Below are 12,677 nucleotides of genomic sequence, written 5' to 3' on the forward strand. Positions count from 1 at the left end.
TGCTGATAATTCTACAGCTTGATCCCTGAGGCCCACGGGTGTCAGTGGTGCTCTTTCTCCCTCCCTGTGTGCCGAGTGTGTTTCCCTAATTCACGGATTGGGATAAATGCAGAGACCAAATTTCCCTCACGGGATCAAAAGAGTATATACTTACTTATACTTACTTCCTGCTTGATCCCCGAGGCCCAGTGGTGCTCTTTCTCCCTTCACTTTAAATAGTGATGTGTTAAAATGACACATTGCTGTGTGTGCTCAGGGACAACACATTGTGTGTCAATTTCAACACAGCAATTATGTGGCTGGGAAAGGTTAAAGACAAATTTCAGCTATCTAACAAAAAAAAAATCCTTCCTGCTTTTCGACCATGTTCCCTTTTTTGGGGTTTGGACTGTGTCTGCAATCATGAAACAAACACCTCAATTAGAATGACTTTGGTTGGTTATAGGATAAATTCTTCCACACCCTATTAATAAACCCTCCCAACTAGGAAAGGAGATTTTCTTTCTACACAGATGGCAAATTGGTTACGGTAAGTCACCAAGAATGTGAAGAGCTGTAGGATTTCTCAATGAAACTAGGTTGCTATAGGGATAGGATTTCTCAATGAAACTAGGTTTCTAGGGATACCAGTGCCCGTCCAGCCTCCATTTCACCACTGTTTTCAGCTGACATACTAGAAGAAGGAAGCCTCTGGCACTGATTGATACGCAAACCAAAACATTCACCTACCATTCACCCGTCTTGTTCTAGACTCCCCCCATACACACACACACTCCATGTCTGCAGTTTGTTGCCTGTGGGATATTGAACACAACTTAGCATTGTGGTATAATTTGTATATAAGTTTATCATTGAATGAATGTTTTAGTATAACCTACATAATATATGCAGTGAAATCTGGTTACCATCCTTTGACTAAGGTATGTCGAGATAAGCCCTTTGCCATCTGAAACCTCCCTCTGTATAGGAATCATTAAAGTATGTTTGTTGTAAGGTATCTGATGGTGCTGACCCCAGGGGGGTTCCAACACAAACATGGTTTGGGTTGGGTTTTTGTAAATATTTTTATCTTTTAAATACCAGCTAGTTAGATGATCACTGGAAGGATGGCATCTTGTGATTTTCCGTGGGTGTGTGTTAAGGGTATAAGAACTGGCTTCACCCACAGGCTTGTTAATTTGACATTTCATGCGGGTAACATGCTCCCGGTATCGAAAATAAAGCTGCAGTCTCACACCAGTTGTCTTGGAGTAATTTAGCGCCCTCCCTTGGCCAAGTCTCATCTTACGCACACACACACACACACACACCCAGCAGGAGTTCTTGGCACATTCTCAAGTAGAGCACCAGCTGGCTGGCCGCCAATCACAGTGCAAATGCAAACTGTGCACATCCTTTTCAGCAAGTTTGCTAAACACTCTTGCTAAACCAATCCTATTCATGTGCGCTTTGGTGGAGAGTTTGCTGGAAAGTGCACTGGATCGGAGCCATCATTCAAATGCCAAAGATCTCCTCTGTGACAGTGGCCAGTAGCTGTTCCACCCTCGCCATGTCAAATCACTCGCCATGTCATCACCTCACCATGTCAAATCACTTTCAGGGGGCCTGTCTGTGTCTGTGTGTGTGCGCGCTGGAAGGTATTGTGGGATCATTGTTAAGATTCCCAAAACTGATACACACAAGGTGTGGCCTCTGACAGGACACTACAACAGGATGTCCACTCCCATATTCCATTTAGTGTAAAATCAGGCTCATGTTGCCAGTGTGAGTGTGGGTGTATTTCCTGGAAGGGATTGACATAGCAGGGCTCGTTTTGGTTCAGTGTTCAGATGCTGGACACTGGCAGCACACACAGTTGATCTGCCTCCACCTCACATCACCTCTGGTCCTCTAAGGTTAGTGTCTTTATTTCACATAGACTTTCTCTCTCATCCGGCTACAGTATGCAGCTATATCTTCAGGACAAACTCTCTTTATTTCACATAGACTTTCTCTCTCATCCGGCTATCCTTCAGGACAAACTTAATTTATTTCACATAGACTTTCTCTCTCATTCTGCTATGCAGCTTTCCTTCAGGACAAACTCTCTTTATTTCACATAGACTTTCTCTCTCATCCGGCTACAGTATGCAGCTATATCTTCAGGACAAACTCTCTTTATTTCACATAGACTTTCTCTCTCATCCTGCTATGCAGCTATTTCCTTCAGGACAAACTCTCCTTACTTGCACTCACTGGTCGATGTTGTTTAAAAATTCAAAAGGGTTGGTCCACCTACCTGATCTGTTTACTGATGGGTGGCAGTAACATTATAGTCATGACTAACAGCAGAGGCTAATGCAGTAGGCCTCTTGGTAGGTTCTAATCCACTTTAAAAAATACTAAATTGTGCATGTAGCCTATTCGCTTTAAATGACGGGAAAGTAAGACAAAAGGCAAACAAAAGTTAATGTAAGGTTGCTTTTGACATAGGCCAGGGTGATACAATGAAACAAAACTGGTGCCCTACTGATTCTGTTGTCTCTGAAAGTTTGCCAAATTGACAGATAACCGTGATTTGGATTAGGCTACACCTGTTTTTAAAAGTTGTAAAAAACAACTTTTGGTCCTCCCGGGCCATGGAAGGGTGTTAGGGGATAGGTTGTGCCCAGCATTGGTTGTCCATAATTCACCTGTGTTTATGTGGATTTTATCACACAGGAATGTCCTCAAACAACCTTTTCTTCTCTCATTTCTCAGGTGCATTTTGTGTTCTATGTGTGTTATGCATTTACTTACAGTACCGGTCAAACGTTTGGGCACACTTACTTATTTATGGGGTTTTCTTTACTATTTGCATAACTATTTTTAAACACATGGGATTATGTAGTAGCCTAAGCAAAACTAAAAAGAGTAAAGTGATTTTTTTCTTCAACCACTTGAGTTAGACACCTGAAATGGCTTTCTAAAGGCTTATTCACACCAAGGTGCGTGGTGTGTGCATGGCCTGTCCATTTTCATTTCAGCGCCCATGTTAACAGGTTAGAGCTTGCATTCTGTCTCCCAAAGACATGTGTCTCAGGCCTATATTTTTGACACAAGAGGCAAGGGAGACCGAAGTGGTTTTCACCTAGAAAAGACAGTGAAAAGATGTTTTAATTTAATTGACCTGAATACCATCAACATTGCATAACTGACACCTTTTACTGAGGTTTGAAAGTCTCTAAGCTGCGTCAGACATTACAAAATATGTTTTTAGAAATATCAGCAATTGTACGTTATTAAAATCGTGTACTCATAGCAATTCATACTTTTCCACAGATCTCTTTCTCCTTCTACCTATCTATCATTATCAAGGGCAAACACAGGTATAAAGACTGTGTGGTCATTATCAAGGGCAAACACAGGTATAAAGACTGCATGGTCCTGTAGCTCCCACACAGGTGGAGCTTGTTTGTACAGCTGCTTTTCTTTCTGATGTTAATCGAAATGCATTCCAGGTGACTATCTCATGAAGCTGGTTATAATGATGCCAAGAGTGTGCAAACCTGTCAAGGTACAGTGGGCAGTGCTTCGATTTGGCCAGCTTCCCTCGCAGTCCGCGTGCGGGATCACGCGACTTTAATTTGTATTTTTCCAGTGACGCTGCAATGACGCTGCAACAACCCAAACAACCAGCAGATGTCTCTTGTGAGCAGGGTGTCTCGTAAAAAGAAATGGAGTCTGGAAAACCCTACACAGACTTCACTACAGACCTTAGCAGACTAGTTTAGAAATAAATGAATAGCCAGAAATATGTCTGCCCTGCCCTAATAAAGAAATATTTGGTTAACTGCGAGTGAATCCCGTTTGCAGAAAGGCAGGACAAATGAAACATAACGGTTTTCTCCGAGTGCAACGATGATAGACAGACATCATTTGGACAAAATATAGAGCATATTAACCTCCGTTGCTCAGCCAAATGCCTTCCTGTTACGTCCTGTTATCACAGTTACAGGCAATAAATGATTTTTGATGGTCACAAGTTTACTTCATTAGTGGTTTATTTTTTTGATTATTAAAGAGTGTTTTTCATTTAAAGGTTTGACTTTGTGCTTATTCAGTAGAGCATTTAGTGCTCTCCCCAATCCCAGACGTTCACATTGCATGTTTGTTTGTAATGGATGCAACCGCGAGATACGCGCTTGACGGCAATGAGTTGTTAACAGACATGAACCAAGACATATAGCCCAGCAGCAATCTAGGGACTGTTCGTTATTTATTGTTAATTTATTATTAAGGGGCCACCGGAGGGATTTTGAGTGCTTCAGTCAAAAGTTGCATGACCCTCGGTGAGTTGCACAGTTTTGAAAACGAACGTTAAGGGTTGTTTTAAGGACATGTTTGTGCATGCCCATAGCCAACCAGTCAAATGCAATTCAAAACGTGCCAAAAAGTCGACAGGACCCATCATCAAAATTTCGATGTCCACCACTCTAGTTCATCCAAAACAAACCAGAAAAGGGACTCAAAGTGCTAAATACTGGAATTATCCTTTAACATCGTAATGTGCATTTGTTGCAGAGACCTCAAATATTAGCTCAACATTAACTAGATGTATCGCAGAGCGGTACAAAATATGACCGCCGCCCAGCCGCACATTTTTTCCACAAAAATAAATCACGCTGAAAGGCCTATATGATTCTAACTGTCTCACTAAATTGCATTATCCACACTCAATTCTCACTGGTATCTGCTAGACAACATGTACCAAAACATGATTAGTGCATAGATTTCACATGTAAAATTCATTTTATACAACCCCACCTCCATCTTGCCTGTTCATAATTCTGAGAAATTCTTGAATTGTGTGCATGTGTGCATGTACATGTTTATGTTATGTGTGTGGGTGTGTGTGTATGTGTGTGTGTGTGTGTGTGTGCGTGCTTGTGTGTGTGCCTGCGTATGTGCCTGTGCATGCAAGCGTACATATGTCTACTGTGTCTATACAACTAGGTGGCGCTATACATGAAATAAGTGGTAATGGGATGGGTTGACATGCCCCCTTAAGACCAACATACATAAAAAAGGTGGACCTCCTAGGCCCTACGGTTCTCGAGATATTCACAGAAAACTGTCTCCGGCCACCTACAGGCCAGTTGGTGTATAGTAACATAAATTAATTTATTGTGTGGCCCCCCATGAACGGAATTCCACAAAACTTGGCGTGCATACAGAGGGTGTCATAATGATCCTACACTTCCAATTTCGTGCAGTTTTGACTATGTTAGGTCACAGATACCTGCGATTACAACACCTCATTTTTACTTTTTTGTGTTTAACTAGGTGGCGCTATACATGAAATGAGTGGTTATGTAATGGGTTGACATGGCCCCTTGAGATCAACATACAAAAAAAATGGTCCTCCTAAACCCTACGGTTCTCGAGATATTCACAGAAAACTGTGTCTGCCCTACCCTCCTTTCGGGGGGTCCAGTCCAGCGGGGGGGCTACAGATCAAAACGAAAAACGATGGTTCCATGCTATCCATGTGGGGTTACATGCCCACCAAGTTTCGTGTACCCTGGTCTTTCAGTGTCCCGGGAATCATTGACGGAAATTTGGGCATGCGAAAAAGAAAAAAAAATAAATAAATAAATTCGGACTAAACCTATATGACCGCCGCTTCGCTGCACGGCGGTCATAATAAAGTATTGTATTTGGAGACAAAATAATGATTGGTGCCATACGGATACAAAAACTGAGTTTGCAAGACCCCCAATATCACCAGTTTGGCACTTTGTTTCATATAGGGCCTTAAATATAACTAATGGGCATACTGGGTCCAGTCATACTGAGAACATGTCTGTCATCCACCCTACACAGTTTGGGCAGGCTAGGAATACTTTTCAAGACATTAATGCCCAAACACGGCCTCCAAGGCATTTCTGAGAGTGTAATAGTGATACAAAATCAAGGGTGAAAAAATGTATGAAAACATTGGAATTTAAAAAAAATATTTTACAGGTCTTAGTTCTTTGACCTAAATATTAGGTAGACAAACTCTGAGCAAAATCTGAGATGGTGCAACAACCATTTTCCTGGATTTTGTCTGATTTGACACGGAATGACCATTGAATCAAAATAAATATAATGAATAATGAATCAAATAACTAATTTGCATATATTTAAATGCATTCATAAATGTGTGTTTGAGTGTAAGAGTTCATGAGTTTAATACCCCATGTTTTTTCACACAGATGCCATACCTCAGTGCAGAGGCATGATGCAGAGGAAGCTGGCACTGCTGGTTGGCATCAGCGCCTTCACGGTCATCCTGATACTGAGGTGGCAGCGGGAGATGACCCTGGTGAACACAGACACACCCTCAGCAGAGCCTGCCCTGCAGCCACGGCAACGGGCACCCACGGAGACCATCACCCCCATCCCAGGCTCCAGACACCTCATGGTATCTGCCTTTAAGGACCACAGACGGGGCGGAGTCATCCGGGTCATCAGCATCATCTGCAGGCAGGAGCTGCAGCCGCTCTACTGCGTCCTGTGTGCCGACGATGATGCTAATGCTAACGCTAACGCTGATTATAATGCTATCACTGATGCTAAGGCTCGGAGTCGATGCACAACTTCACCGGCAGAAGTTGACGTGCACAGTGACAACTTCGGCTTTCCTTTTGTCACTTCAGATGTGTTTTGCACAAGTGAATCCTTAAAGCAAGCCACACATGTTAGCATAACGACTAATCAAACCGTCATCCACAATTTGACATTTTTACTAATCCAAAACCAGAAGGTAAAAGAATCATTTAGGTACAACTTCACCATATGCATATCCAACCTGTTTGGGGAGTACAATAATGCCCTTCAGTTTGCACAGACCATGGAGGTGTACAAGCTGATTGGGGTTCAGAGGGTTGTCATCTACAACACCAGCAGTGGCCCAGATGTTGAGAAAGTCCTCACGTATTACAGGAGAGAGGGTATGCTGGAAGTTGTGCCTTGGCCAATAGACAAGTTCCTAACGCCCTCTACTGGGTGGAAGTATGACTTGCACCACGGTGACATTCATTATTACGGACAGCTGACCACTCTAAACGAATGCATATACAGATATATGTACCAGTCAAAGTACCTCCTGCTGAATGACTTTGATGAGATCATTATGCCTTACAAACATGCCAGCCTGGAGAAGCTAATGGACACATTACAGCAGCAACATCCCAATGCAGGGGTCTTCAGGATTGAGAATCACATCTTCCCCAAAACGCAGTTTGAAGACACTGGGCGATTTCGTCTGCCTCAGTGGAGGCGCGTGCCTGGTGTGAACATCCTGGAGCACATCTACCGAGAGCCAGACAGGAAGAACGTGTTCAACCCCACCAAGCTGCTGATTGACCCCCGGAGAGTGGAGCAGACTTCGGTCCACTCCACACTGAACCAGTTTGGACCCGATGTTGCTGTCCCGTTCGATGTCTGCCGCATCATCCATGTCAGGGTCCCCCTGCAAGGACACCTCTCCAAAGACCAGTTGCTTGTGGACAAGAAACTCTGGGAGTTTGAGAAGCGTTTGATTCCCAGCATTGATCTTGCATTGAATCAATCAGGTCTGCTGTGAACAAAAAACTGTGCTGTATCATTATCTTCTGGCACAAAGGGAATGGAAAAATAGTCATAACCAATTGTTTACTTTTTAAAAAAAACTGCTTTTACATTTAAAGCATGTGGCAATTTGATCAATGGATTTGCAGTAGTGACAACTTAAGTCATTTAATGACAGGCCATCTGGGAGAGAAAGAGTTTATTCATGTTAGCATATTATAGCACAAAATGCAAAACCCTGAAGTTGTTGGATTTTTTTTGTAATGTTATAAATTATATGTGCTACAAAAACTTTAACCTTACAGTAGGTATCATAGCTTAAGCTACGGAGCTTCCTTCAGTAATAACTGTTAAATTATTACATTAACATTGACATTTAATGCTAAGTAGGCTACATATAAAAATAGGGGTGGTTCAGGATTTTAGACATAGGACCTCATTTCCAAGTAAGCAAGTGTGATATTTGGAGACCATTTTCAACATGTTTCATCCAGTCCTTCTAATTGCAGAGTTCGCAGGTGCTAGGCTAGCGCAAGTCAACGGTTTTCTTGCGCTAGCCTAGCACCTGCGAACTCTGCAATTAGAAGGACTGGATGAAACGTGTTGGAAACTCAGAGATGTGTTAAAAACAAAGCAAGTTGTATTGTTTTCAACACATTTGCTTTAAGAGTGTTGGAGAGCCGTAATTAGACGGTATGATTGTGTTTATGAATTGTTGATATGTATGTAGGTATGGTTACATGGTGCATCACAGATCACCTTTTTATTCATGGTTGGGAGAAAACACTTGAACAAAATAAAAATCTGATGATGCTGATTCCTCTTTTGACTTCTCAAAGCGAACAAACAAAATAAAAAAACAACATAAAACAAGCAAAATGTTGGTCAACAAAGTCTCAGCCCCAGCTGCCAACAGGCGAAAGACCCGGCAAATTTGAAGGTTACTTAATGAATGTTTCTTAGAGCTGCCATTGTGATTGCCGCTAGCATGCAAATAATAATAATAAAAAAATGTGTTTTGCGCACCTTCGTATTGTCCAACACCCCAATGAATCAGGATCAGATTGTTATTTAATCATACAGAAGAATGAAGAAAATAAATGCATTCCCCTGTACAGCCAGCTTGAAATTTTGCAAAATCAATGTATAAACCTTGGTTAATAGTCAGGAAATTACAGTACTGCAAAGCAACACAATGTAAATCTTTTACCTTAACATAATAGTTTCAAACTCATTTTGATGATATGTGGAATATACTGTAGGCAGAATTGCCTCTCTCCAAAGCTTGCCTGCTGATATAGCATGTTATTGAAATTGAGTACAACTTTACACTAACACAGATACACACCCAGCCTCTTCACCCATACACTCACACACAGTAGGTATTGGGAAAGGAGAATTCCTACACCGTCTTACTTTAAAGTCAATTCTGTTATTGAAGTGTCAGTCAGCTGGATTTGTAAAGCTCTAACGACTGGCTTTTGTACAAGCTGAAGCTGGTGTAGTGGGAAAACTCACCAACCAGTTTAGTTTAAGACCAGTTAGCACTCTGGAAAAACCTAGATCCAAGGACACACATGCTGAGACGAGAGCAGCCATTGACTGTAAATACTACAATTCAACAAGAAATACAACAAGATCTCACAGGTTGTGGCCATAGACAGTAAAAGAAATGGACGAACAGACTCCGTCGTTCTCAATGGGAGGGTACTGAGTCATTTTTCAGTTGGTCCCCCCAGTACTGCGCAGACTCGCACTTAACTTTGTGACGTTAGCCATCGAACTGAATCTTGTAACTCATATGATAGGCTACACAGAAATTCTTCTCACACTTCCTTCGCCTTCAAAGTCATCAAAGTTAAACATTTATTTATGTATTATTATTAATATCATCCTCACAAGTGATATCAAGTCGTGTTAATGTTCAAACTACCACACATGATCATCTTCAAAAACAGTTATGGTAAAACAAAACAAAAAAGTTATAGCCTTGAGGCTAATCTTCTTTCCACTTTTCTGACCTACGTCAATCCATCGAAAACCTCTGAAATGATTATCGTTAGACTACCTAACGGTAAAACTACTGTTTTTCCATTAGGTTTACTTGTCTCTATGCTTTACCTTAACATAGGCTACAATGCTATTGTAGGCTACATAGCTTTGTTCACGATTTTCCGTTCTGGCTGGACTACGCTTCTTATTCAAACAATACAGTTATCTCCCTTCAGTGTGTTAGCTTACCTTCAACCGGACATGCTAAACATTCTTCTTACGGGAACCTAACGTTACGTACGAGGTAGTCGAGTCTTGTTTTGCCTTTTATTGTTTATGTAGATAACACAGAAGCTAAAATATCGGCACATGATATGTGTTATATGAAGTTATGGGAGTTCAAAAAAATCCTAAATGAATGGCCGTTCTATGGGGTTAGCAGAGAGTTGATAACCACCGCTACATCGATGCTTCTACTTTCGGGAATTCGCCTGCCCCCTTGGTTGTGGCCATGGAGGTATTATATATAACTGGAGAGTGACTAAGTCCCGCCCTCCATACAAATGAATGGTGGAGGCTAGGCTAGTAAATCCGGCCAATTCATAGTCAACGCCATCTTGAACACTGGGGTTCGGATCCAGCGCCAGTTGACTCTGACCATGCGCCAGTTACAAAGCTGGAAATGACGCATGGACCAACGTCGATTTTTATTGGATATTCTGTAAAAAGAGTGTCATCCTCCAGTAAGAGGGTGGCGATAATGCACATAAAGTCCTTGCCTCATAACAAGAAGAAGAAAAAGTTGCTCGGGAACGCGCATGGAGTCCGAGTGGAGTCGCCCTGAAGCGCAACTTAATTTCATTGGATAACACAGCGGCTCTAACTAGGAGCGGTCTGCTTGCTGTCCTGCTGCAAATATGCATTCGAACTTGACGTGAAATATCCGTAGTCGAACTATAAATAAACTATTCTGTTTTTAGTGCCAAGTGTAGCGCATTTTTACAGTCTATGATTAGTTTGTTTTTTATTTTATTGTTTGCCATCTCATAGCGGGTGCTCTAAACGTATTCTAGCGTTGGCCCATGACCAAATCAAGCCTATAATAGCCAGTAGCCACAATAATGACTGGAGCCAGAGCCCTCAATAGCCACCCTGTTTTGAAAATAATATTGAAGATAGTATTGAAGATAACGCACAAAACGGTCAGCCTGAGCGGACAATTACGTCCCCAACTCATCTAAAATGTGGAGTCTTTACTTTGAGTTGTACACCGCACAACCGTAAAGTAACGGTTAAAGAGAATATTGTCTGCGGACTCAGCAAAAAACAGTTTACTTACGCATCCACGACGTCCAATCTTTGCGCTCACCTGTGGAGTTACCATCCAAATGAAGCAGCGGTGTCAGAGGCACAGTAGACGGCCAGAGCATCGCCAGGCGTCCAACATCGTATGATTGCATTTCCGTAAATCCTAAATTATGTCCAGGGTCTGCTATTTACTTAGGCTGCAAAGCACAAGTATTTATTTGAGGTATGCTTATTCGAGGCAGACCTTTATTTCTTACATTGTACGTTATTGTGAGACATGCGTTTTGTTTGGAGCGGCATACCAGGCTATCAAACGCAGACGATTTTCGGCTTTGGTATGGGATTTAATTTACTTTTTGACTTTTATTATATAGTTAAATGTTGAGGCTGATGGGCATTTAAATATAGAGGGTATTTGATGATCACTGTAAAGTTTCGTGTAGTTGAAAAAGTGTTGGAATTTCCAGCTGTTTGCGAGACAAGGCCATGTGTGACAGAGTGTGACAGGTACGATCTTTCAAAACGCCATGTTATTTCCCATAGACATTTGACGACCGAAGGTTGGATGGATACGGAAGTTAGGAGGCCGGACTTATTCTGGAGAGGTCTATTGTATATAGTTCTCTGCAAACCTATGGTGGCATCATTCCTTCAGTGTGCATATTGTATATAGTTATCTGCAAACCTATGGTGGCATCATGCCTTCAGTGTGCATATTGTATATAGTTCTCTGCAAACCTATGGTGGCATCATGCCTTCAGTGTGTCTTAAACAACCACACATAAAATGTATTATATTATATTGATATTTTATTGTATTTCTCTAAATGCATACTTGACTGTAGATATATTTATGAGTAAAGTTACCAACACAGGAAATGTTCTATTTTGTCTTTATTATTTTGTCAGAATGCACCAGAATGCTTTGTTTGTATGTGAAAATCACAAACCCCACCCCCCTAAAATTAAATGAAATCATATTGGACATATTGTGACTCTCTAACTCTTATCTTATGTAGCTGTAGAAGCAAGTCTCTGATGTTTCTGTTTCTGTTTCTGCACTACAATGGTACTGTTACCACACTGCACATAACTGTACTGTACATATCTGTCCATATGGTTCATACCATATTTCTTCAGTTTTTATTATAATATATTCAGTTCACTGCATATATCTATATGAGTCATAATGGTACTGCCAATACATTGCACATATATGTAAGCCTACATGTTGTGTTCTCTACAGATGGAGTCGAGTCTCCGTGCAGAAGTAGATATTGCATGCCAGGTTTCAAAAGTTACGATCTCAGTCCAATCGTTAGCAGCTCCATCACAGCAAGTTATGGTCCATCCCCAAAGGGAAATGACAGTGTTTGTTGTGCAATTGAAGCAACTCTTTCACAACGATCCATAAAAATAGTTTTAAAAATAGTTTTCATTTATGACACGGATATCCATGGCTCAGACGTCTTTAGATCGTCTTTAATTATAAGTTCTCGTAACGCAGGGTAAACTTAAACTTACGTGTCCATATATATTATACTTCTTTGGGACACCCGTGATCATAACTAAGCTATTTATTTTGTAATAGTATTTCTAACATGAATTTATAACATAAAAGTGATGTTAATGTTCGCAAAATAGCTATTTTTCTTGTTTCCTTTGGAATATCCACGATCGCTTCCTACTTCCTGTCCTGAGCGGCGAGATTTCACTATCTGTTACGTAACTTCCGTTCTTAGCTGTATCCCATCTAGCCACAACCCAATTGACAATACTACAAAGTACACAGCCTGACTATGT

At 41.3% G+C, this 12,677-nt stretch overlaps 1 protein-coding gene across 1 annotated transcript; it reads left to right on the forward strand.

Annotated features, from left to right (window-relative positions):
- Positions 1–1,611: 1,611 nt before the first annotated feature.
- On the forward strand, positions 1,612–8,392 carry LOC143106262 (uncharacterized). The gene is made up of 2 exons (XM_076270500.1): positions 1,612–1,895; positions 6,219–8,392. The coding sequence occupies exon 2, from the start codon at positions 6,242–6,244 to the stop codon at positions 7,589–7,591; it is 1,350 nt and encodes a 449-aa protein (XP_076126615.1). The 5' UTR covers positions 1,612–1,895; positions 6,219–6,241; the 3' UTR covers positions 7,592–8,392.
- Positions 8,393–12,677: the final 4,285 nt, after the last annotated feature.

The sequence above is a fragment of the Alosa pseudoharengus genome, unplaced genomic scaffold (assembly GCF_046254945.1).
Source record: "Alosa pseudoharengus isolate Yale_2024_CS ecotype anadromous, Long Island Sound unplaced genomic scaffold, YU_APseudo_1.1 YU_APseudo_1.1_scf_6, whole genome shotgun sequence".
NCBI classification, from domain to species: Eukaryota; Metazoa; Chordata; class Actinopteri; order Clupeiformes; family Clupeidae; genus Alosa; species Alosa pseudoharengus.

Coding starts and splice junctions, on each gene's coding strand:
- LOC143106262 (XM_076270500.1), top strand. CDS start 6,242: ATGATGCAGAGGAAGCTGGCACTGCTGGTTGGCATCAGCGCCTTCACG.